Raw genomic sequence first — 26,352 nt, 5'->3', positions numbered from 1 at the left:
GATGATGGTTGACCTTTCATCCATATTAACCGGCGTTTCTTCACCCCGTGAGCAGATCCGCCCTGCCCGGCGCGCCATGCACTCACATGTAGAAATCCCGGCGTGATATGATTGACAGCTCAGAGATAGACGGGTACGTTTGGAGGGGTGGTGCCCGCCAGCACGACGGAGATCATAGTACATTGGCAGGAAAATACATTTAAGAAAAAGCTGAAAAAACGAAAAAAAAAAGAAAAAAAATCCGAGAGGAGATCGGCGTCCTTTTTTATTTTTTCTTACTCCCGTGGATAGTGAGAGCGAGTCTTATCTGCATCCGCCTTCTCCGCTTCCATCTCTCCACACCGCCACCGAGCTCACTCCTCCTCCCACACACACACACACACACACACACACACACACACACACACACACACACACACACACACACACGAGGGAATCTGCAGTTGTCACTACCAGGCTGGAAATAAGGGACCAACTCCCCACGATCAGCCTATAAGCGTCTGCACCATATGCGCATGCAAGAAAAAAAAAAAAAACCAGCCTGACGGTCATTCATGTCATCTACAATAATCATGATTCTGCAGTTATATCGTGTTACGAACAGCCAGCCCAGGCTTGAATCTTAAATTGCTGAAATGTAATTAACTCTTCACATCAGCACCACTGAGCGCGTCCCTGACCTGACAGCTCCTGGGACATGATGCCCGGTCCAGTGCCATCAGTTTTAACCAAGCCAGAGTGTGCAGCGCACCCTGCAGGAGCTGAACAGAACCTGAGGATTATTCAGAGAGAAAGGGATGCGAAACAGGCTTTACCTTGTGTGATGGCACTTTATTCTTGCCTCACCCCTTCCACCTAAATTGCACAATTCCACAACACCAAGTTCCTGAAGCACACCAAACCAACACTGTCCAAGCCCTGTCTGTGTATTTGTTGCATGTGTTGCAGTGGCTAGGACTTTTGTTCATTGCTCTGATCATTAAATAATGTGACACAGCAGTAATTAACCTCTCACAGTTAGGTGCAGCCCTCCTGCTCTGTCAAGGCAACAGAAGGACACAGTGCAGACTCCAGTGAGCAGTCGTTACCCTAAGTTATGGTGACTTGCGCAAAAAAAATATCTAGTGTCTTGTTTCTTCCTTCATTTATGGAAATTTGTGTTTCAGCGCTGCATTTTCTGCTAACTGCGGGTGACAGGAGAAAGCCATTTCTTGAGCTGCTTGTAACGGTAATGAAGGGGGGTTTGCACTCAGTAAGATGGAGCAGTCTGGGGAGCTCTCCCATTTGCATGACCTTTTGTATTTTTAAGGCTTTTTCTGTTTATTTCTGGTGATTTTTTTATGTGAGGCGCTGTGGCTTTGACACATCACCCATTAGAATGTGAAAAGATATCTACGTAAATCCATAAACAGGTGCGTCTTCTACATAAAAAACATCTTTGAATCATACACAAGGGGCAGAGCTACTAACAGAGTTGATAACACTCAAAGTCTGATCCATGTGCCTGTTTAAACTTTAAAGAAAAGACTCAAACAATAGCAATGATTTAACACATTACTGTGAGGCATGAATATATTATTTTATTCATAAGCACATTGCAGGGCTTTGTAATTTAATTCTTGCTTTAAGGTAAAAAGCAAAATCATAGTGCGTTCCTTAAAGTGCATTAAAGACAGAGTCGGCCTTATTTTGCCACAACACCCCATAACTCTCCCAAATAATTACATTTTGTCCTTGGTTACCATTTATATATTGAAAGTCCATAGTAATCTGCTTACCTTTAAAAGAAAATCAGCACTAAAACATGACCTCATTTCAGTGTGTGGAGAAAGTGATAAACAGCCTGCATGTAAAAGTGATGATCACAGAGAACACACTTGTTATGCCACGATCAGATTTGTATTTAAATGTACAGATGAAGGTTTGCGGCCATTTTCGGAGTGAAATTGGAGGCTGCTAAGATAACAGCTGTGATAATTTCTGAATTCTTGGAGAAAGATAAAGGAAACAGTTTACTTAGGCGAATGAAATGAACTCTGAGACATGCATTTTGAAATAAAATCTATTCTGTACTCTCTCTCTCTCTGTATGTATGTATGACATCACTACTGTCAGGCTAAAAACCTTCACTACATTTTCACTTCACATGTATATATTTTACCCTCCATGTCAGGAAAGCTTGAACGCTTGAGGGCTACAGTGAACTGCTGAAAGCATTGATGGATATTTTTCACCCCCTACTGGTGGAACAGATTCTCTGAAGCAGTGTTCCAAATCAACTTCAATATTTACAACTCTGACCTTTACTTGATGTATTGTTTTTGCTACAAGCACTCTTGGTTTACTCACATAAAACTAGCAGTATTTCAATTTGAGCTCACTATTTATTACTCTCTGAGAGCAATGTCTAAAGAAAATGATTTTTTTTTTTCAAATCCAGTGGAACAACATGCGATACATCTGTATTGTATTTATTGCACAGAAGAAAAAAAGAAGTGGTCTTTAATTTTTCCTCATGAAGTGGTCTTTTCTGTCTTGTTTCTTCTGTACTGTTTTATTCAGCAACAACAGACTTAATGCAGTTAAAGATATACATCTTCAATGTTTGATAAATAATTAGGATCACAGGATAAATTAAATTAATTAGAAAAAAGACAAAATGTTGGAGCTAGGCAGGATAGCTGTTGCTTGGATGAGCAACAATGAGAATCTCAACATCGACAGGAAGGACAAAAGATCTTTATATTGGTAGCAAACCTTGTGGTTTGTATCCTTCAATTTGAAATCAGTATGCTGTGTTTACAAAAAGGCGATATGGGGGAAAATGAATAGAACTCACTAGACACTTTTTCCTCCAACATACGCATTCCACCTATGTGCAATAACTGTTACTACCTTATCCCTGTGTATATAGTCGTCTTAAAAAATAATCTTCTTTATATAATGTTTTTCTCCTGCAATTTTGGACTGTGTGTTTCTAAATTATTCTTGTACTGACTTTACACTTTTTCTTTTTGAAGCTGTTGTAACGGTGAACTTTCCCCACTGTGGGTTCAATAAAGTTTTTCTTATCTTATATTACACAGCATTGGGGAGTTTCTATGTATCTGACTCACCAAAGGGTTTGACGAATGCTCTGGTCACTACAGGAAAAAATACTTAATTTTTTGTTACATCTCCAAACTAATGCCCTGCTGATTACTAAGCTGTCAGACACTGGAGCATCATCTTTACAGAGTGACAAAGTCGCCTACCTGTGATTTCCTGACATGATTCTGACATGAGCAGTCGATGAATGTATGAGACAAGTCGTGCAGAAACCATTTCATAGCACATTAGCAAAATCAGGCTGATGGGAGAATCTGCAGAAAAAATACTCTAAAAAAACTACTTTTCTATGCTTGTATTGCCAAAGTCTTCAGTTAAGTGGATACTTGAGTTATCAAGGTGGGGTTTTCTGGCAAGTTATATACTTCTTCATTGGTCAGCATTGTCTTATCAGTTATGGCAGCAAGTATTTGGTGAGTGTAATTAAGAAATAACTTGTAAAACTAGAGGAGAGGAGAAATAAATCTGACGAGGATCTTTACTTACACAGAATCTATAGGGAAGTAACCAAGTTGCATTGTGCTTCTGCTATTGTTCCTCGAAATTTTAAAATTTAAAATATATATTGTTTATTTAAAGTGTTAATTCTGAAACCTTTTAATACAATTTTTCATTTACTGATAAAAGAATGGGGCGGACTTACTTTTCTCCATAGAAATCATCAAAATCCTCATTGACCGGCAGATGGCAGCAGTGCAGAGAGCGCTGCAGCAGGAGGACGGGAAAATAACAACAATAATCTCGCGTTACTTGCAGCTGTTACGTCATTCCATGATGGCTGAAGATCCTGGCGGAACATTTTTCAATTTCTCTGTCATTTTTCTTTCTTTCTCTTTATCCCCGCTTGCCATAGCGACATGGCAGGACTCACAGGCCCATTAAGCGTCCACAGATCATTGGTGTCGACATGCCCAAGAAAGGGAACCGAAAACGGCTGAAATTTAAGGCCGGGGACGTTTGTTCGGAATCAGGTAGGCTACGTTTAGCCAGAAAGCTAGCCCGCCCACTGGTATCATTGCACAGGCTACTGAAGTTAATATCGTCTTTTCCCAAGTTTACCACTTCAAATTCAACTCTGTTTGTACAAGGTAATGTTACAAGTATGTAATTCTCTGCACTGGCTATGTATAAATCTGATTAGGAAGGGTTAAATGATAAATATATTTGAAGTCACGTGACAGACCAGGAGAGTTCGCTGAAAAGGAAAAATTCAGTGTTTGACTCCTCAAAACATCAGCGTAGCTATTTACTAGGAAATCTACCTGTCTTTTTTTTTCCTAGTCACTGTTGCTGATTATGCTGATGCCGACCCAGCCGTTGTGAAATCGGGAAGGGTGAAAAAGGCTGTTGTAAATGCAGTTGAAAAAGAAGGTACACCTGTGATACTATAGTTACTTCCGCATGCAAACTAATTTGGTTCAATGACTTCTCATGTTTTGTATGAACAAGTTTCAGTTGCTTAAATTCCAAATCAAATTTTCAGTGAAATTACTCTGTGGCCTGGAAGCATCTCAGGGTGCTGTAGAAGAGGTCCTCTCGTCTGCAGTGAGTGTCAAAGCAGACGCTTTGGGCAGCAGTGATGAGCTGGACCCAGAGGAAGAAGGAGAAAATGAACCTAAGGTGGCCCGTAAAAAGAAAAACAAAAGGAGAAAGGGTATTATTTTAAAGTGTTCTCTTAAATATCAGTGTAACAAGGAGGACTTAACGTTTTGTGGTCCGGTAATCTTTGTATTTATTGTGATATTTGCCTATTGCTCTTTACAGAGAGCAGTGAGAGCAGTGACGGGGAGGATTATCCCGTTGACATTTGGTTAGTTCTTTCCTCTTACATTCGTCCTGAGGATGTGTGCAGATTCGCTCTCATCTGTAGGAATGCCTGGACAGTCACTTGCACAGCAGCTTTTTGGACCAGACTCTACAGAAGGTGAGATGGGTTTTGTTTGTTGTTTGTGTGCAATATAGATGAAAGTATTGGTTTTAAAGAAATGCTTTTATTTTTTTGGTCTACTTTGAAATGACCACAACGTTTAACAGAAGTACTTGAAGGGAGTGTCTATACTGCGAAGCACAATGTGAAATAACAAATTACTGGAAATGATAGTGGTGCATTTTTGCTGGAGTTTGGTTGTTCTACTCTTACCAACTGTGGTTTGTGGGAATATATGAATAACTCAGTGACTGCATTAAGAGACAGTGGTAGTGTAAGTGATGAAGGTGGAGCCAGACTCTCTGACTGTGTCTGTGCCACATCCAATGATTATACTTTATTGAGTTCTTTAACCATTGTATAAATAATACAAAGGGCTTGTAATGTACAAAAGCATCCACCATCGTTCATGATTTCTTGTTAATATGAAGACCATATCCATCATCAGCATTGTGACAGGAGAAGATGTTTTGAATGTCTCCAGTATATAAAATAGGTAAAGAAACTAATATATTGTCTAATTAATGTCTTTTCTTTCCCTCTATCGTTTCCCTCTGTCTCTGTTTATTAAAGACACTACAAGATTGATACTGATCTGCCGTTTCGTCTCCAGCCTGACTCCATTGATAGGATGCTCTGCCTACGGGCTTGTGTGATTCGTTCCCTTTTCCATTTGTATGAGCCGTTCAGCTTGCGTGTGTCAAAAATTCCTGCACTGCCAGAATCCACGCCAACTACCTTGATCAACTCTAAGGTAAATTAGCACGTATTTCTGTAGTCAGTGTGGTACGATGCCAATGTAGAGCTGATCTGCTTGCATGTGACGGGCATTTGTGTGCAATCTCCACCTGTCATGCAAACCTTTATGGCTGCATAGGAAAACTCAGGATTAATTAAGCCTATTTAGAACCAGCCTTATACAAGTTGTCCATGGCAATTATAGACCAGAGTAAACCCTGAGAGAGCCACACTAAGTTGAACCTGCTTTCATGGGAAGAACCTTTCATGCAGTGTTTGGTTGTACTGAGAACTATACCGTCAACCAACCGCCCATGGTTTGACACATGAAAGTCAAACAGAAAACACATTTCTCACTTTGCTTTTTAAGTTTTCCTAACAAGACGAAGAACAGCTAGAAACATTAGTATGCATGAAAACTGATCTTCCAGCAGGCCTCCCAACAACGCCCATTTTACGCTTATTTTTTTCCTGTTTTAGTGTTTACTCTTCTGGGTCAAAAAGCTGTCAGGAACTCGGCCAGAGACATTGTGGGAGTTCAACTTCAAATTTATAAAGCAGGTAACAGACTTGTAAATAAAAATAAGCTACCTACATTTCTTTGTCATTATGTTAGCTTAACAAAGAGTTGTGCATAACCTTTTGTGGCTCTGGCTCCTATTTATATTTTTGATTGTCTGTTTATCTCCATCCCAGCAGGGACACAGTAAGAATGGTTGTGCCAAGTCCTTGTGCACGCCTCGACAATATGAAGATGTTCACATGAATCCAGACTCTGACTGCTATGTGCTTCAGGTCACCACTCTGAACTTCATCTTCACTCCAGTAGTCATGGGCATGACGCTGACGCTGGCAAGTAGCTGTTTTTGGCAGCTAAGCTGTTTTTTAATTTTTTTGTATGTATTACCCTAAAGCTGACCTGTGTTTTTAAATGATAGATTTTACAATTTCATTTGGCAGACGCTTTTATCCAAAGCAATGTACATCTGAGAGCAGATACAACACAAGCAAGGATCTATTCAGGAGAAAACAGTCTAGATAAGTGCAATAGAACAAATTCAAGTGTGATAGGGCGTTGATGACAACAGCAGGCTGTGTGGGAGGTGATAAGATTTTTTTGTTTTTGTTTTTTGCTTTTTGATAGAGAATTTAAAAGTTAATATATGTGGGTTAATGTTTTTAAAAATTAAAGCAATTTTACTGAGTGAAAGTAACTGTGTAGTGGCATACACAACCATGCAGTGGGTTCTTGTTGTGTCATTTAATCATCTAATCTCTAACTCTTCTGTCAGCAGGGTAGGGTGATATGGCCAAAAATATTTATCATGATATAAACGAGAAAATTTGCAAATATTTTGATCTCAAAATTGCTATGGGGACACCACCACAACGACTGAACATTCCGATATTCGGGTCCAGCCCTACTGTGTCGGTCGATCCACTGCATTCGCCCTCCTCCTTGGTCGCTGCCATGCTTTGCTTCTCACTCCATGTGCGTTAGACCGGATGAAAACAACCACTGTGCGTGCACGTTTCACTCACATTTTATCGCAATATTTCAATTTCATATCATCCCCTAGCATTACACCAGGTATTACCGTGCACAGTATGATATGGCCCAGCCCTATCTGTCAACTGAATGATTCTGAAGAACGGGTAGAGCTCCCCACATAGATAGACAAAAGTCCAATTTACTAACAGTAAAAGCAGTGACTCTGTCACAAAATCCCTTGTGTTTGGCTGTTGTTAAATGGACTGCGATGGAACTTTGCCCAGTGTCAGTGGCAGTAAGAAGGTTTAGAGACCGAAACTTTTAGATGTGAGTAAAACTGCATCTGCAGCTTGTGATCAAACACCAGACTGGACCACTTCAAAGAGCTCTTATCTGTTAGTTTTTCACAAATGTCTTCCTCCATGACTTCAGAAATGACAGGAAGCTTTGATAAAATTGCTATGAATGGAGGGACCTATTCCAGGTTTTCTGATCATTGTATTTGTGGTTATTCAGACTGAGCCGTGATTGTGCTGTGCTTCAAAGATTAAAATAACCCTTTTTGTTGACAGACTAATTAGAAAATTAGTTTACATACCAGATCTTACTTCCTTAATGCCTCTTCTAATCTGTTCACATCTTTCTGCTTTTCACAGTTCACAATCAATGTAAGCACAGACATGCGCCACCACCGCGTTCGTCTGGTGTTTCAGGACTCGCCACTGCAGCGGGGGAAGAAGAAAGGGGATCAAAGTGGGACCCAGGTGGTGTTGGATCCCGTACACAGTGTGAGGCTCATGGACTGGTGGCATCCACAGTATCCCTCCTTACCCTACACATGAAAGTCCTGACACCTCAGTTCCTGCTAAAGTAGACTGTCACATCAGGAATCCTGCCATTATCTCATCACTCATCATTCATAAAACGAACAAAAAATAATATTGGATCATGTTGAGTGACACATTTTTTGCACATACACATTTTGATTGTCATTTTCAAAAGGCCAATCGTGACGGTCATAACATGGCACATCCCTTTTCAGGCCCAGCCATGCACACATGGCAGAGAGGAACATTTTGTGCGACCCACTGCAGTCCCCCGGTGTTTTACACAGACAACATCGTTGCATGTATGACACGTTTTCTAAAAGAGTCCTTAAAGGCCATGGAGGGACAGATTACCAGGTTTTCAATTTTGTTTGTCCCTATAGTAATTTGTTTTGTGCTAACTTGAAACATTACCCTGTAATACCAGGATTTTGCATTAGCTTAAATTTTGACAATGTTGCATCAGCAGGGATGTATTATTGTTTTAAAAACATTTTTATTGTGTTTAATTTGAGGGAGATTCATTTAGTATTATGTAAACATTAATGACTGCTCTGCACTGAATGATCCAAAGAGATGATTTACCTCAGACACCATCTGCTGATCTAGGCAGTGTTTCTTTGTGATTTTTGGCTAAAACTATCCTGATTGTCTTTTTTTCTGATTATGTGTGCTCTGTCCTTTACTGCCACCTGTGGCTTTCCAGTCTCGACTTGGAATGGGTCAAAGTGTTTAAAGTGGTCCGTCTTGGTGTGTGTGTTCAGTGTGGGTAGAATTTTACCAGTCACATGCTACATGATGAAGCTACTGTTGACATTGATTTATTCATCTCTTCAACATAGTCACAGTCATTTAACCTGGACTGATATGCACATATGCTGTGAAAGAAAGTCACTAGATTAACAACATGCACTTGTAGTAATAAAAATTCTAGTTTGATGGCAGAACGCCATAGCAAAGGACAGCTGATTGTTTTAGAAGTGGTCTAGTTTTATCGAATGAGAGTTCCATTGATAAATAAGCTTACCATACTGAAATAAAAACTGAAACTGCCCATTCAAAGTTCTCCATTCTTGTCTGTGAGATGCTGATGGTTATTCATAGTCTGCACTTACAAGATGTGGACAATATATTTACATGTTTGTCTCCCTCCTATGGTCATACTAGGTATTACCTGTATGGAACACACCACTCATCAATACCCTGTATAGGAGCAGTTGGTTTCTGGAATTATGCACTCCAAGGATCACTGGATGGCCCCCCACAATTTTATATATGCATGAATGATTTTCATACCATTGACACGCTTATCCTAGTCTCTATGTTCTGTACTTAACTGACTAGTGAAGCAAAAAACAGTTTGTTTTTAGCAAAGACAGCAATAACATTATCAGCTATATTAGGTGGTCTTTAAAAGCACCAATTCTAAGCGTATGCAGCACAGGAGGCAGCAATTTTAAGACTGCAGGATTCCACTTCTAGGACACTTGTTTGTTTGGACAGCAGCACCAGACTGCTAAAGTCCACGACTCACAGATTTCAAGGTTTATGCTAACCCAAAATACCACTTAAAATTCTTTTTAAAGGTTTATTCCTTCCACAATGCTGCTGTATGTTCAAGTACTTGATGTTTTAAAGGTTTAATCCACTCAAATTGTACTTTCTAATAAATTAGTAAGACAGTTATCCTCATATTTATTGATACCCTTCCATTAAAAAAAGGCAAAATTCACAACAGTCACTCAAATAACCAGAAACTGAATAAAGTAATAATAAATAAAAAAAAATTGCTAAATTATAATTAAGTGAAAAAAGACATTGTTTTGGAATTGTGGTTGAAAAGAATAATAATAATAATAAAAGAAAGAAAGAAAAAAAACTGGCCTGGACAAATTAGAGCACTTTGCTGATGAGCAGTGGGCCAAAATCAAAATACCTGTCAACAGGTGCAGAAGTCTGATTGAGAGTTACAGAAAACACTTGATTGCAGTGATTGGATCAAAGGGTTGTTCAACAAAAAATGTGTTCTTAATATTTCTGTTGTACCACAATTCAAAATAAATGTCATGTCATTTTCATAAAATTTGTATTTATTATTACTTTGTCAATTTCAACTTGTTTCAGTGACAGCTGTTTTTTTCCCCCCTTCTTTAATGGGAGGGTATGAATAAATTTGAGGATGACTGTAGGTATAAAGGTTTTCCATCCAAAAGTACTGCTTTATCCATCCATCCATTTTCTATACACCGCTTAATCCTCATTAGGGTCGCGGGGGGGGCTGGAGCCTATCCCAGCCGACTTAGGGCGAAGGCAGGGGACAGTACTGCTTTATGTCCAAGTATTTATATTTCTAAAGGTTTATTCCACTCAAATAGTACTTTCTAATAAACAAGTTATGGCTTTAAACGTTTGTCCACCCAAAACTGTATCTGTAGGTTAGAAAGGTTAGCTTGCCTGAGAAAAACACGAGTAGCTGTCACATTATCTGGTCCCAAAAATAGGAGTAATAAAAAACAAAGGTCCTAGAAATGTGTTCCTGAAAATACAGCCTCCTCTGCTGCTATTTAAATGCACAGCTGTGTCTGCAATGCAATGTGAATATTTAAAAAAAAAAAAAGGCATTTGGGAATTAAAGTATGTTGATCTTTTGACTCAAATATGTGAAGGATAAAATCACATTACCTCAGAAATACTAGGCCACCTCTTTAGAGTGAAGGAATCAAATAATTGTGTTCTCTATAGTTGGACTGCAACTAATTGGAGACCAAACCAAACTGGTGGTAAACACGTAAACATAAACACTTTAAAAATAAACCGAATATAAAAGCGACATCTTCATTTAGGTCCTGGAAGTATTCAAGTCTTGTAACTTTAGACTTCTAAAGTTACAAGACTTCCTAAAACCCCCTTTGAAGTCAAGGGACCTCGCGTCATCGCCTCAAAATACCACCGTCTGTCGAGGACGCGAGAAAACTACATTTCCCACAATCCCCCGTGCGTGCTGTCATTGGTGGTGGTACAGGTGACCGCAGACGCTCGGAGTTGTGACAACATCTCGACCGTCAAAACGAAAACAAATTAGCCACCGAGGTGGCGGCGGTTGCGCTCGCCGTGTCAGTGTGTGGAAATACAGAGAAACTTTAAACTCTTTAACGCTTTGCGTCCATTTCAACGCGACTTTTCCCCCCCTCCTGGTGGTGCGCGGCTGGTTTGGTATCAGAGCACAGAGAAAGCGGGCACCACACTTTTCCTGAACCTGCCTCTTTACTTCGTTCTGTCTGACCTTCAGAGCGGGTAAGTTATATTCCAGCACTGAAAGTTAGCCTCTGCTCAGACACCACCGCCTCTGGAAAGCCCACGACTGTACATTGTAAGTGCGTAGTTGTCGCTTTACATGAAAAGTTTTGTGATTTACTGGCTTAAAAATGGACACATTAAAAATAGGTAACTCCTTATTTGTCCTTAGGAAGAGAAAGACACAATCTCGTGTTGTACTTTTTTTTTTTTTGCAAAGTTTTCTGCCAAATTAAAATACCTCTGCTTTGCCACAGTGCATGCGTACAGCCACATTCATCCCGAAACACATCATAGAACTGCAAGCATGACAAATCTTTCAGCACCGTTGAGGACATTTGTTCACATTGTAGTCCATGATTGTGTTTTGAATCTGAGAAGAATAGTAATAACCACAAATTGAAGACAATCTTTTCCACATGCACTTTCAAGTTTATCTTTTAATCAGAAAAACGTGAATTTTTACCAAAAAAAAAATAAGACTCATTTAAAAGTAGAGAAACGCAATAGCATGAATTTACAGTTAAGCTGCTCTGTTGTTTGCTTTCTGATGAGGACCTTGGTAGCACTGGTGAGATTATTAATGCGCTACTTTTCCCTTTTTACTGTCAGCCCGCTGAGAGCTGCCCCCTTGCCATTTATAAGCAGCAGCGAGGCCAGTATCAGTAACAACACCTCAGCCCTGGGGTATGCTGCTATGTATAAGCTGTGACTGTAAACTGTGCAGACTGTAATACTCCGCTGCTTATTCAAGTACTTTGCTTGAAAGTCCTGCATAGTGCCAACACGAAAATAATGAAGGCACCCCTAACCATTTATGCCCCCTTTGTCCACTCTCTGCACAGTGGGCTTTGTGTGAGTGTGCATGGCGAGTTGAAAGTGCAATTTGTATGCCTGTTGCTGTCTAGTAATGCAATGTAAATATATATGAGTCCAGTTTTGGCACAAGACCCATGCCTGATATTTAGCTGCCATTTTACAATGAAAGATGGGTTTCTATTTTGGCTTTCTGTAGAGTAAGCTCAAACTGTCAGATGGAAAGTTGTATAAAAGTGTTATAATAGTATAGTAATTCATCCAGAAGTGATTGTTTTAGGTGCACTGTTGCCATCAGATTTTCAGATTTCCGAGCCTTAGAAAGCAGCACAGAGGAGACTGTCTTCTTAACCCCTATTTCAGCTAAGTTCTAACTTAATTGTCATAGTTCGTCTGAAGCCGGAAGCCTGACCTACATGTCTTCTTATGAGTATGTGTGCCACCTTACATCACTCCAGCAGTGCTTTACATTAGACCCTGTTCCCTTTTCTGTTTATGTTCTTGTCTACTTTCATTCACAGTGCATTTTAAGGAAATGTCCTTTTAGACATCAGCATTAGCACTGAATCATGCTGTTTTATGAAGCACTATGAAAACAGTTTATAATGTCAGTTATCAGAACTTACACATTTTGAGACCAGCTATATAAAAAAAAACAAACAACATATATTATGCCTATGATTACTTATAACAAATTGCGTAGGGTGGGTTTCAGGAATCTACAGGAATGGAGCACCTAGATATCGTATATATGGACAAAAGGTACAATTAGCAGTTAATAAAGTTTTAAATGACCATGGTCTTGACTGAAGATGAAGCATTCCTGTTATTTGTGCTTTGCCTTGAATCACTTCCAGTAAGATGAGTTTTGCGAGGAAGTTGCACAGGATTACTGAGGTCAGTTTACTGCACTTGGCAGTTCGGATTTCTTGGTGACATATGAATTTATCTTTGTTGGTTTCAGTATAAAAGGCAGCCAGAACGTGATACTGGAAGAAAGAGAACGTCCATCGACAGTTTATATACTGTTACCGAGATACACGGATGACCATGCACATGAATAGGACCGGGGCCAGCTGTCGCTCTGAGGAAATAAAAATAATAATGTGTATTCTGATGCATTAGTGTCATTTGAAACTTCTCTCTCACTATCTCTGGTTTGTTTCTGACTCTCTGTTTCACTGCCTGCATCTGTCTGTCCCGCTTAACTGTGAATCCATGAATGAAAACATTTCTGTTATGTAACAAGATCAAAAAGATAGATTTGCTGCGCAACAGCGTTGACGCACAGTTTAGCTGTACCTAATGTAGGGCTACCATGTGTCAACAAACCAGTTTAATTGAATTATTGTCCTGTAATTTTATCATGTATCTCTTGGTATGTTTACATAATGTTCACAAGAATGCCACCGAGCTAAAACCCTGTCATAGAGATCATAAAAGATTAGTGGGAAAATATCTGTAGCCTGACATAACACGGTGTCATGGTAATCTTTGATGATAAGACTAAATTTGTTGTAATAACCAGTTGTTCAAGAGGAAATACATGCAACTACACTGTGTTTGTGAAGATTAACTGGACGTTTACCTGCTCTGCTCTCAAAACAAGCATTTGCACATTGTAGACGTTTGGCTTAGAATGAGACAGATGCACATAGAGGAACCAGTGGGGTTATGGAGTGCACACAGTATGAGGGGGCCGGGGTCAGTAAACACACTGAGCTGTGAGGTTGCTGTCAACAAGGTCAGAGGTCACTGGCTAGTATGTAGAGCAGCAGTGATGCCTGATAGACGGATTGTACCCTCTCTCTCTCTCTCTCTCTCTCTCTCTCTGTCTCTCTGTGTCTCTCTCTCTTCAGTTGCACAGCCGCAACTTGCCAGCAGATGAGTTGAGTTGAGCATGAAACCGCCACGGGAGAGGTGACGACAGTAACTGTTCTAAATAAGATCTTTATGACCAAACTACTGCCTGTATTCAGGCACTTTTGTTACCTCCCTTGTGTTTGTATGTCTATATTTGAAGGTCTGGCACATAACCTGAGTACTTTGTCACCAAATGGCACAAATTAGCACAAGCGTTGCCTCCTTTTGTGTATGGAAAAGTGTGTGTGTGAGTCATATTTTCAGCCTCATTGGGCGCATGTCTGCTTGAAAGTGTTGGTGATGGGATTAATTTTCTTCAGGTACACAGAGACAGGCAGTCGTACACACACAGGCACATACACACATCCACACACACTAAGACATGCAAGCACACGGGCTTGGCTCAATGGATGTACTCTAGTGTGAAAGAGCATCAGGTGTGTGTAAACACAGCTTCATCCATTTGCCATATGGACAGATCTCTCCCCGTGACCTGGACAGTTGCTTTGCTGCTGTTTGACTACACCAGGAAAAGACGTGTGAGAAACTGTCTTGGTGGTTTATTGGATTTCCCATAAAATTATTGAGTCACACAAAAAACAACCAAACAAACTACAGTATCAGTTTGTCAGCGAAGTTTGGACTTTTTCGAGAAAACCACAGGAATGACAGCTTGGCATGTGTTGTATGACAACATGACCCATGATTTATCAGAGGTGAGCGTGGGTGGGACGTTTTAGGACATGTGCTGAATGTGTGACTCCACTTCCTCATTGTATCTTCATTCCACTGTTTCATATCCTCTTTTGACTGACAGACAGTAGTGACAGTCTTGCTCAGTCCCTCTTTTGTCTGTAAAAAACTAAAAAGCGTTTCAGCTGCATCTGTGAAGCCCACTCTGCAGCTGTCCAGTTGTTTATGTTTGGACAATTTGATTGTTAGTTTGAACTGCAGGGATCAATTGTAGTTTCTGGTTGTGGCTCTGTGAAACCTTGTTACTTTCAGAGGGACACAACAAATTTAAGTTTTATTTTTTATCTTACTTTAAAGATGTTTGTCAGTTGTCTTAGCTGTGTTTTTTCAAGAAATGTTGCGATAGAAAGTTGCCAGACTACCACACTAAATGTTTAGATTAGGATATAAGCCGAACAAATGCTTCCATAGAATGACATGAAATCTGTGCTTGTCATTTTATTGCTGAGAAATTTTGATTTTAGGGTTTTTAAGATATATGTTTTGTCTGCTTACATTAACTTTGTGCACAAAATGTGTTTATATTAATAGTGTATTGCAACAAAACACTCTTTCTTTCTCACTAGAGACTTTCACATGCATTCTGTGTAGACCACTCCCTCGATATTATGCCCCCTGGGCTTCCTCAAACAGGTTTTCACAATGTAATTTCAGGTATTCTTGCTATTGACAGTAGTTTGAGACGAAAAGCAATAATAATAGAAATGCTGCTCTTTCTCAGTTCCAACCTGATGTCAAGGCCTTGCATATGAAAAAAGTAGCTTTTGTGAGAATATTAAATGATTCATTGATGACTCCTGAAACTGGCTGACTGCGTGTTATTGCCTTGCTAAAGGTAAACCATTGTTATAGAGCAGGATGATAGTCCCCCCATCCGTCGGGAACAAGGAGTTACTAAATGGATTGATGAGTATAAAAATAATATCAATCATATCTTGTTGCCTTCACAGTCACCAGATCTCAACCCAATAAAAACATCTATGGAAAATTTTGGACCACTGTGTCAGACGCCACTGTCCACCTCCATTATCAAAAAACCAAATTGTGGATAATCTTTTGGAAGAGTGATATTTTATCCCTCTTGTAAAGTTTCAGAGACTTAGAGAATCAGTGCCAAAGTACTTTGAAGTTGTTCTGGTAGTATGAGGGGGCTCAACATTGTACTGAGACATATTATACCGTTTTTCTCCCCTATATTTTGTCACCCTTATGTACAGCAGCTGACAAACACCAGAATGTTGGTGGACACTTTCAGTTGCTTGTGTAAGAACTTCTTTTAGGTTCCTCTATTTGAAGAGTTCAACTTTATGCACCTTCAGCATCCCTGTGTGTTGTTATATATACCTTTATTTTAAAGTGCCATTACTACTGTGGCAACTCACTTTGCATGAATATTTTTACAGATGTAAAGGTAGTAGATTTTATTTACTACACACAGTTTTGAACAGCAGTATGTCAGGAGTGAAATCCTCATCGTGGAGATTACCACGTATGTAAACTTGTGTGATATCACTGACGAGCTGAAAACTTAATGGATGCTCATTCTTTAACTGATAGCTGATGTTCTTCTCAGTTTAGAACATTGCATTGTTGCTGGGATTACTAGCACAGAAAATAGTAGCACTTTACTCAAGTATATTGTCATTTTTATGAGATCATCTCTTCCTCCTCTTTGTTCGGGTTTGTCATAGCCTATGGCAGAATCATCTGATGTACTGTGATGCACTAATATACTGTATAAGGCTGGGTGTGTATGTGTGTGTGCCTGTGTATAGAGACACAACATTCCTTTGTCTGCACTGTTTAATCAAAAACGGTCCCCTTATTTGGTCAGAGGACTAGAAATGGATCCTAATTTGATACACACAGACTCAGTTGGGTTTCCATTACTTTAGAGGACATTACATTGACCTACATTTGCCTTCGTAGAGACTTACTGTAATGATAATTACTACTTGCCTAATTGTATATCTCACACTAATCCTAAACTAATTCCACATATCTGCAATTTACAGAATTAAGTTATACAAACTTGTTTTTTGTGCCCAAAAGGAAGGCGTTTTCCTACAATATAATTATGTAAACAGCAGGAAATCAACACTCAAACACAAAAAGGAAATTCTTTTATAGGGTTATCTCATTGATTGTCCTCTTCTTTAAACTAAACCCTTGTTTTCGTCCTCTTTCTTTCCTATTGCTTCTCTCCCTTTCCTCGGCTTCACTCAGTCTGCCTTTTCTTATTCTCTCTTCTTCTCAAAGTCTGACAGGGTCAAAGGTTGCACATTATCCCATTAAGGGCGAAAGTAGGAGAAAGAAACAAAGAATGAGTTAAAGGTGGAGAATGACAGTGAAGGGGAGTGGAAAGTTTTGTTCAGGATCGGGTTTTGATGTGTGACGGCCAAAGTGAAATTAATTTTGTGTGTGTGAGTGTGTCTTATCTCCCAACTCATCTCCCAAATGCCTTCCATTCCATCATCCCCGTACATGGTGACTCTCACCCATGCAAAAGAAATGTTGTGTGGCTGGTTGGTTGGTTACTGCACAACTCTCTCTATCTCTATCGCACACAAACAGTCACAGATCCCCGCTTTTGTTTACTCAGTATCAATAGCAGATAATGTATAAGCTCCAACTAGAAATAGGGTGCTCTAAAAATACACAACTAGTGGCTTAATGCATTATAAATGGAATGTCCTGAATATGTCCTGATATTGCTACCTGCAAACTCATGTATTTTTTTTCTCTGTTCGTAAATCCCCTGCCATATATTTCTGCACAGATATTTTTCAAATTATAGATGTGCAGCAGTCCGTGTTTGATTATTTCATCTGCAATAACAGAGATATGTATCATAAACCCAAAAAGTAAGCATAATACTCACGCACGCAACCCAAGGTCACTTCAGGTCATATGACGCAACCCATATAGCATGACAAAGTTGTTTTTTTTTCAGAAGCATAACTCATTTAAATGGAAAATATCAAATCTTGAGGATGTTTTAGCTTCTGGCTGCTCCTCTGATGGATTTATACTTACAAAATCAACTGTTGAGTGGCCTAAGATTGTTTCAGCCATTAATGTTATTTGATTCACAGAGATATCAAAAATGTCAAATGTGTAATGCTGATATAGAGCATAATTATAGCAATATTATATGCAGTATTACTGCAATATTTCTGTTTGATGTGATGTCATGAAAAGGTTTTCTTGGTTTGAGTATTTCAGGCATCATCAGCAGCATCAAGTCCACATTTAGATAGTTAAAATGTAAACCCAGTGCCTATTGCCTTAGCTACAAGTTGTGCAAATTGACAGCAGTGTTTGTCCTACTTAACAGCAGATTGCCTTAGGTTAGCATAGCTGGGTCAGACTTAAGTCAGACATATTAACAAAGTGGTTCAACACGTTCTGTAGAGTGACGGTGATGGTGAATATGTAGTGTTTTTTTGCAACTTCTTGACAATTATGGTGACTAAACAATGAGAAACCTGCTTGTCTAACAATTGGAGAACGGCTTGATTGGTGTGTGTGTGTGTGTGTGTGTGTGCACGTGTGTACGTGTGTGTATTTGGACCTGTGTGTGTGTTCGTGTTCATGTTTGGGTTTAGCCTCCTCGATAGGCCATTGTCAAAGAGTACAAGGCTGTCTTGCACAGTGATGCCCCCTCCTACACATATGCCCTACGATTGGCCAGACTTGACAGGAACGCAGCTTCCCCAGCCAATAAGCTGAAGGCCTTCAGGGGTCCTGCCCCTGGACCAAAATAACCCAGTAAATACACTGTGGGCAGTATGAGAACTGGAGCTGGCCCACTGCTGAATGCTTTGTGTACAAACAAGGGATTCTTGTCAGCTGGGTCCTGCTGAACCATGCTGGCCACTGTTCTGCTCTGTTGTGACTGGGACGACTAGCATTAGTGGTTTGTGTGTTTTGTATTTCTTCATTAAGGGTTACAGGGTGGGAGAGAGTATGGCAGAGTATGGATGGATGGATACAAATAGCTGGGCTAGATACAGTGATGGAAGAGAGAGACCCTTCAGACCGAGTGTTATTAGTTGTAATACCCTAGATAAAATGTAACCACACACATCACACACAGAAAATTGCCTTTGTGATACATATAACAGACATTCTACATTCTACTCTACAAGTATGTGTTAAACCAAGACGCACACGCGAATTGATCTGCTTTATTGTAATATGATGACTTGATTGAGGTCTAACAAGGAGAAAGTAATTTGTCCAACTGAATGCCGTTTACTGATGGATACAAGTTGTGGGTATAAAAACTGGTGGTTTGAGTGCTTCTTGAGTATTGAGTATAAACTTTTTTGGGGTAGTTTTATATTTGAGCTAGAAAACAAACATCCTCCTTATTTTTCACCTGTCCAAATATTGTGCTAGTATGCATGAACTCACCCCTAGGAGTCTCCTTAAAAGATTAATTAGTTCATTAATGAATTTTTGTGTTCTGGTGTTTGTTTAATTTGTTGTCTGTGTGGCTGTTGTTAGAGGAATGTACTTGTGTGTCTATATTTAATTAAATATCAACGGTTTGTACTATACTGGCTTGTAGGGAACAGACAGTCACTGGGAAGTAATCATACAGCCCTATAGTTCCAGCTCAGAGAAACAGTAATCAAATTACACTTCTTGATTGTTGCTAGTTAACATTTAAAGCATACAGAAACACAGTCTAGACCTGAACATGTATACACTTGTATGTGTGGTGCCAGCTTACGTGACTATAACAACGTCACAACACATTGCTGATGTCTTACAGATGTTCATTTAGATCACTTAGCGTCAGTCATCTGCTGTGGCTTTTTGCTCTGTGGTTGGTAAACCTGTAGACATTTTGCAAAATGCACCCTGTGACTTCCTTCATCCATTAAATAATCAACTAATAATGCTGTGGTCAGGACTTTAGGTAAATGATTGAAAAACTGTTGAGAATTGATTGTTTTGAAACGTACTGGTGTGTTATATTGTGGCAGCAACAGTGTGGGATAACTAACACTGAAGGCAGAGATTATTTGTGAAAACGATTCTGTTATTGTCCATCAAGTGTTATTGCCATCTTAGCACGCAGGTTTGTGTGTATGTTTGTGTGTCTGACAGTGTTACAGTGCGTGGGAGTGCAATTAAAGAAGTAAATATGCTGATTCATTCCCCTATAGTTCAGCAAAAACACATCTGCACTGACCTGGTAGTCAAAAAAGGGATTTGCTTCCAGGTTTCTGTGTGTCTCTGCACGCACATGTTGTAGGCGTTACTGCATGCAAATGCTGCGTACCAAGAGGCTGGACTGAAGGAGGAGTTCCATATTATAGAACGAGAAAGAGACACACGAGTTGTCTTGGACACAGGGCTCTCCTTGTTGTTGCCCCAGACTACGGCATTCAGGCTAATTTAGGGGAAAAGAAGAAGAGCAGGAGGCGGAGGAAGATGAGTGGGAAGCTGAGCAAGTAGTTAGAGAGAGAGAGGGGAAGGTGACTCATAGTGACTGTTACTTAGCCTACTGTAAGTTGGGCCTGGAGGGAGGAGTGGCGTCACAACCAGTGAACCGGCATATGTATGCAATAGTTGGCTGAGCAAGCAAACAACTGACAGTCTCTGTCAGCTAGTGCGTGTATCAACACATGGAGCAGCAGCTTCCACCTGGATACACTATGTTGTCTTTGGGATAGTTGGACATTTACTGGTAAGAACCTCAAGTTCATAGATACTGCATTAGTATTTCTCACTGCCTGTTTGTTGGCTGTACACTGTCAGTATGACCTCCATTAGTGCCTATTTGCTGTTCAAGCAGAAATTTATCAGAAGATATTTTGTGTGTTTTGATAGCAGGCGGTTCAAACAGATGCTGTAGCGGCGACAGAAGCAGCTTTGGGTAAATTGTTATTGACAGTAAACCAATTGTAAGATATTGCCTATGACCTTTCTAAAACAGACAAGAATCCAGATTCCTGACTGTGTTAAGCAATGTAGTGACTGCTTTTTACAGCAAAGGAAATGTCAGTGTGATGTAGTGATTGTGAGGCAGTCTGGTGGGAACAAGGTTACTACCTGAAATACAACTGTTTTCTAATGTTGACTTGTTTACCAAAATGTGTTCAAATAAAAATGATAAACTGAGGTCACACTGATGAAAGGTCTTTTGTGTTTGGAGTGCTGCTATCTTAGTTGACAAGTTTAAATAGCGTCACATCTGTGTTCCCAGAGGTTGGCTAAAGTCAGACTGATTTGCTTGTAAATACCCGTATGTACATGTGTTGCATTTGCTACATATTCTGTATGTGACTTGTGTGTGTACCACATTGTGTTGTATGTGTCTTAACAGTTTGGCTAGACAGGGAATAGCTTTGCTGATTTCAACTCTGGCAACATTAGAGTTTCTCTTTTAATGTTTTAAGTAATGTACGAGAAGTGGCTTGCATCAAAATGGTAAAGCTACAGATTTTGGTCTAAAGCATTCCTCAGTCATACAAATTGTGGTGTGACAAACAGGTTTTGGTTGTTCCCTGGTTTGCCTGCAGAGGAAGTTGCTTCATCACTGCCCACACTAAGGGTTGTGAAAACTGATGGAAGGAAAGGGGAAGTGATGCATTCTTGTTATTATTGATGATGCTGGTCTATTGGCTTTCCTGTGTCTCATCGTGTTTTACTTGAAGTAGGTATTGCTTAAAGTGTATTAGTGCCGATAATCTATTCTTGTCCTCTTCTTGCTATCACATGACTCCCTTCGCTGTAATCTGTGAAACAGGGTGAACTGAGGAAAGCAGGACTGAGTTGGCAGAAATACTCTGGGAAGGGTCTCTCTTGATCAGCTATAAATAGACTGTTTAGAAGGTGACAGGCATTGTGATTCACACATAGTGTTGATGAGTTACGGTGATTCATTCAGATGACCTTCTGAAAGTTGGTTACTGGGCAGAAATGGTGAGTGGAGAGACAGTGAGCACTTTCTGTTTGTAAATTACACAGAGGGGTCTATCCACGTCACGTTTAATATATAAGGCTATTGACCATCCTATAGCAGTTCTCATGAAACCTTTGAGATAAATTTGTTTGAATGTCTACTTATGTGAAAAATGGAGGTGTTAATGCAGGTAGAAACCATGTGAAGTGCCACAACCCATATAGTAAACTAGAAAACACCACGATGGCCAGGAATAAGTTGCAAAAGAGATGCAACATTTTTTTTTTATCAACAGACCTGCAGAATCAGTTCTCAGAAGAAAATTCTTGTAACACGTGTTTATACTCAGGTCTCACCATGGTCTGTTGCTTCCCTTGCTTCCGCCGTGGAAATTCTTCTTTTGTGAGTTCTTCAGTGTGTGTTGCACACCTGCAGTTTCCCTCTTTTGAATACTTCACTGCCTCCTCTGCTGCTTCTTTACAACTACCAAAGTCATATATTTTATTTTGCATCTATTCCTTCTATTTGTTTATTTTTTTTTGGCAGTTTTACATGTTTTAACAAATCATTTATTTTACTTTCCTTGTTTTTGTCTGTCTCTGATTCCACGTTCATTCATCGCCATTCTTCATCTTCCTCTCTCTGCCCCATGACTTCCCCTGGCCATCGACTTTCTCCAGCATCCAGACATGTAGTCAGCATCATAAGCAGAGCATACACCTCTTTGTGAACTCTTTTCCTCTCAAACAGGTAATTGCACACGTGCTTATCTGTCTGTCTGTGTGCATTTATGTGTGTGAATATGAAACTGTAGAAATCCATCAGTTCAGTGGTGCTAGCCTGCATCCTGACTTAGATGACGAAATGAGAATTGATAGTTTGAGGATCCTAATGTGACCTCGCCCACCCATACACAACCCCTGTATGCTGTAACTAAATACATAGAAACTGTTGTACCTAATATAGATGTGAGAAGGCAACAGGAAGCAGCAATTGACCCAAGAGAATACTAGTTCTGAGTGTTGAAAATGATCAGCCAGTCTGTTGGTGTGCATGTCCATGGAGAGAAGACTGCCGAGTGACAGAGAGACCTGAGAGGAAGGAGTACGGATCCCATGGTTCCACTGCTAACGTTGTTACATAACTGTCCCATCGCTGTGTGAGTCTGATGGCAGTGGTTTAGGAATATTGATATGTAGGTCTGTTTGCAATGTTTTGAAAGCGTCTACTCAAAAGGCTGTAGATCAGAAACACACATTTGCACTTACACTTTTACATGTGTTCCACTCTCACCCCCACCTCCTCAAAAACATATGCAAAGATGCATGTGGAAACACACACACACATGCACACATGCGCATAAACAAAACAAAAAAAACACACCATGGCTCAGGGGAACAGAGTGTTCCTGAAAAGGAGAACAGAGAGCAGGGGGTTATTTTAGTCATTAGAGCAGGCAGACAGATAGCTTAATGCAGAAAGGGTGTGTGTTGACATTTTCTTGTGAAGTAATGGAAAGCCTAGTGAAGTTGGCAGTGTCGAAAAGGTCAAAATATCAGAAGATGCTATCAATAGTCATAATTTTATTTTTTCCCATCAAGAATGACTTAAATTTGCATGTTTCTATCTGGTCATGGGTGAGGTTAACCAGCTCCTGAGCCATATTTACAGTGTGTTTGTGTTCAGAGCAGTGCTGGCTGGGCTGAACTCACTTGGTGTTGACAAGCGACGCCCAACATTTGTTTGACCTTGAGGGATTTCTCTGTACTCACACTACCTGTGCAGAAGTGCTTCATATAGGTCCCACACTTGCTTAAAAAAATGGCTGTAAAATGCCTTTGAATGTTATTGTGCAGCTGTGGCCACATACTTGCGAATGCACCCGAGCATTTTTGTTAGAGGGCACCTAGGTGTGTGTGTGTGTATGTACACATCCCACATTTAACTGCTGGCTGTCAAAAAGGCCTTCCTTGGCATTGCACAGTCACTTCTAAAAATACACACCCCACAAATTAACACCATGTCTCAGAGCACAGGTGCCATGGCCCCACACTGCCCCCACATGTGTGTACTTCTTTGTGTGTACCGATGAATGTGTATGTGTGACACTTTGCACGGAAGGAAAGCTGTCATCACACAGCATGTTTAATATATTACAAGTGTTAGTCTCCTCTGTGTATTCGGTGCTTATTGTTGGCATGTATGTTTGTGACTAATATGTGGCACAATCCAGAGTTGGCCTCTGACCTGGGCTTCCTCCGCTCTGCATCCTCCTACTGGCTGTCAGCGTTTGAAGTGAAGGGGCTGTGACATTACAGCGTTGGACACACAATGGCTGCTGTGTGCTGTTACTGCGTCACAAATGCCCCCAGTGGATGTCAGGCAATGGGAAGGCCCGTGTGGGAGATCATGCTGCCTGGTAGCAGTGTGTCACCATACGATACCAGGAAGTGATATCTTGTCCCTGTGTATGTGTGTATGTGGATGCATTATAGGACGTATATATTATGTATCATGGTTTTACTCACAGCTGAAGACTATGTGATACATGCTTCACGTGTGGAAAGTTAGACAGTGAAAGGTAAACATTGGAGCCTCTGCTTCTGCCACTATAAGTTGGTACATCAGGGATTCAAACTTGTGTCTCTAAACCATTACAAGTTCCACATATCAGTATTTCTCTTCAAAGAGCTAATGTAGTAACACTGGAGCACTGTTTGATCCTCTATTTTTTCACTATCTCCCTTTTCCAGTGTTGATGTTGCATTATCGACAAGTGGCGATGGATAAGATAGAAAAGTGTTAAAAAATTTACTCTGTGTGTATTTTAAGCTATATTCAGCAGTTCTGGAAAATTGGCATTTAATGCTCAAAGCAAAAGGAATTAACTGTTTAAATCTATACAGTGAAACATAATATGGCCAAAAAGTCAAATACATTTTCATCTGTATAGACAAAAGGCACTGCTTCAAAGGGCTTTGCAGTCTTTACATACGGGCCTGTCCTCAAATGGACCCTCGAACCAAAGAGCACATGTCCCCCTCTGGCTGGCATTCCTACCTTGCTGATTGAGCTCTAATGTGTAATTGCCCTATAAATACACTGTGCAGCATTCCGCTACTGTGTATTCAGGCACTTGTTTGGTGCTACAAAAGATGTTCCACCAGCACAGGTAGCTGCGAGTATTATATTCTAGCAATATTTTTGGTCCGTTTGCAGTTCAGAGCTGCCAGTGTGAAGTCTGCCTTTCTCAATGTCCAAGTTCTGGTGCAAGTTTGTGTTGGAATGTGTTTCAATGTGTATCTCTGCATGGGTGTGTGTTTTTCATGTGGGCCATCTAATGGGCACAAAGCGGGCAGTGTGTGCCCCCTCGGGCGCTGAAATGTACACTTCGGACAACAGGCGGCTTCAGTCCTTCTCAATAGGAGCTGCCCTTCTTATTGTACCTCATGCACAATGAGCTTTTCTCTGTCTCCCTGTCTTTCTCTCTTTGTCTTTCTCTCTTTATGACCATATACAGACAGTGTTTCTGATGTCAGAGTGGAGGAATCAGATTCTGACTGATGCTGTGCTGTGTCTCATCCCACCACACATCACCATGAGCAGAGAAATTTGAATAGAGCATGAAAACCTGGACGTGGTTTCCTCGCACCTTTATGAGACAGACGAGCTTAGTCATTGCAGGGGATGAGCACAAGTCATTGCAGAAGGGGAACTGTCAGTGCAGGGACTCCCCGCTGAATGTTTGTATGCGTGCGAGAAGAAAAGACTAGATGTTGTAAAGGGGTGATGGGTGTTCCCCTCATCTCTGCTCACATGGTCCTATAAGAACAACAAGGCCACATGATACCCACATGACCTTTCTAGCATAACAGAGGAAGTTCTCCTTGGTTTACCGTAAACTGGGGGCAAGAGATTATTACTGCCTTATTTCAACCTTAAGAATAGATATCACCCAATTTAATAGGTTAAGTCACAGAGAGTGCAAAAGTGTTTGCTTGCTGTTATTATTGTTTTTATTTTTTGGTTTCGTTGCTGTGTTTGTCTGCATATCTGTTCTTTTGTATTCTCTCCTCACTTGAAGGTAAATAGTTCATTTAAATGGTAGGCTTTCTGTTGCTACAGAATTCATGTTTTTTTTTTTTTTTTTAAGTGAACATATAGATTTGGAAATGGCTATTTATATGTGAAAACAATCAAATGATGTATGATGTCTTTGAATGGAATGTTATATCCAACTAATGTTGGCTTGATGGCATGATAGAGAGATGGATAAATGTCTAGATTTGACAGGCTTTGCTTACTGACATATCAAAAGATTTTATACGCTGGTGTAGCCTGATTTTAGAGACAGTTGTTTGTATCCTTGATAGATAGAGACAGTATAGTAACCTGGCAACCTTTTTTAATGGCTTGTGAAAAGTTGAACGAGTGCCTTTGATTCCGTACGACATTTGCAGTTGCCTCTTGACCAGCAGCAGCTGGGGCTGCCAGTGACTGCCATAACCCATCAACATACTCATATAGAAATTTGTTTGTTCTTGCCTACCAAGAATTGAGTGGTGGGCTAATAATAAACTGGTGTACATTTCATTGCATAACCTACTTGGAC

General features: G+C 40.2%; 2 protein-coding genes across 6 annotated transcripts in view; both read left to right on the top strand.

Annotated features, from left to right (window-relative positions):
* Positions 1 to 3,927: 3,927 nt before the first annotated feature.
* Positions 3,928 to 9,154, top strand: LOC103376076 (transmembrane protein 183A-like). Of its 2 annotated transcripts, none has more exons than XM_008306435.1 (8): positions 3,928 to 4,079; positions 4,390 to 4,479; positions 4,592 to 4,762; positions 4,873 to 5,032; positions 5,609 to 5,789; positions 6,254 to 6,334; positions 6,473 to 6,625; positions 7,922 to 9,154. In XM_008306435.1, exons 1-8 carry the CDS (start codon positions 4,016 to 4,018, stop codon positions 8,105 to 8,107), a joined length of 1,086 nt encoding a protein of 361 aa, XP_008304657.1. In that variant the 5' UTR covers positions 3,928 to 4,015; the 3' UTR covers positions 8,108 to 9,154. The 2 variants fall into 2 exon arrangements, with proteins under 2 accessions (XP_008304657.1, XP_008304656.1); XM_008306434.1 differs by having other exon boundaries at positions 3,930 to 4,079; positions 6,470 to 6,625.
* Positions 9,155 to 11,169: 2,015 nt separating this feature from the next.
* The window catches only part of tfeb (transcription factor EB), a 30,465-nt gene continuing 15,282 nt past the window's right edge, over positions 11,170 to 26,352 (top strand). The window contains exons 1-2 of one of the 4 annotated variants that reach the window (XM_008306432.1): positions 11,170 to 11,386; positions 22,421 to 22,490. The gene's annotated coding sequence lies outside the window, so the exon portion shown is untranslated. Of the gene's footprint in view, positions 11,387 to 19,935; positions 20,523 to 22,420; positions 22,491 to 26,352 lie in introns of those variants that run through there. The other 3 variants (XM_008306431.1, XM_008306430.1, XM_008306433.1) reach the window with 3 other exon arrangements.

This window comes from Stegastes partitus, unplaced genomic scaffold (assembly GCF_000690725.1).
Source record: "Stegastes partitus isolate 25-593 unplaced genomic scaffold, Stegastes_partitus-1.0.2 Scaffold3657, whole genome shotgun sequence".
In the NCBI taxonomy this organism is placed as follows: Eukaryota; Metazoa; Chordata; class Actinopteri; family Pomacentridae; genus Stegastes; species Stegastes partitus.
This window is presented reverse-complemented; position numbering and strand designations above follow the sequence as displayed.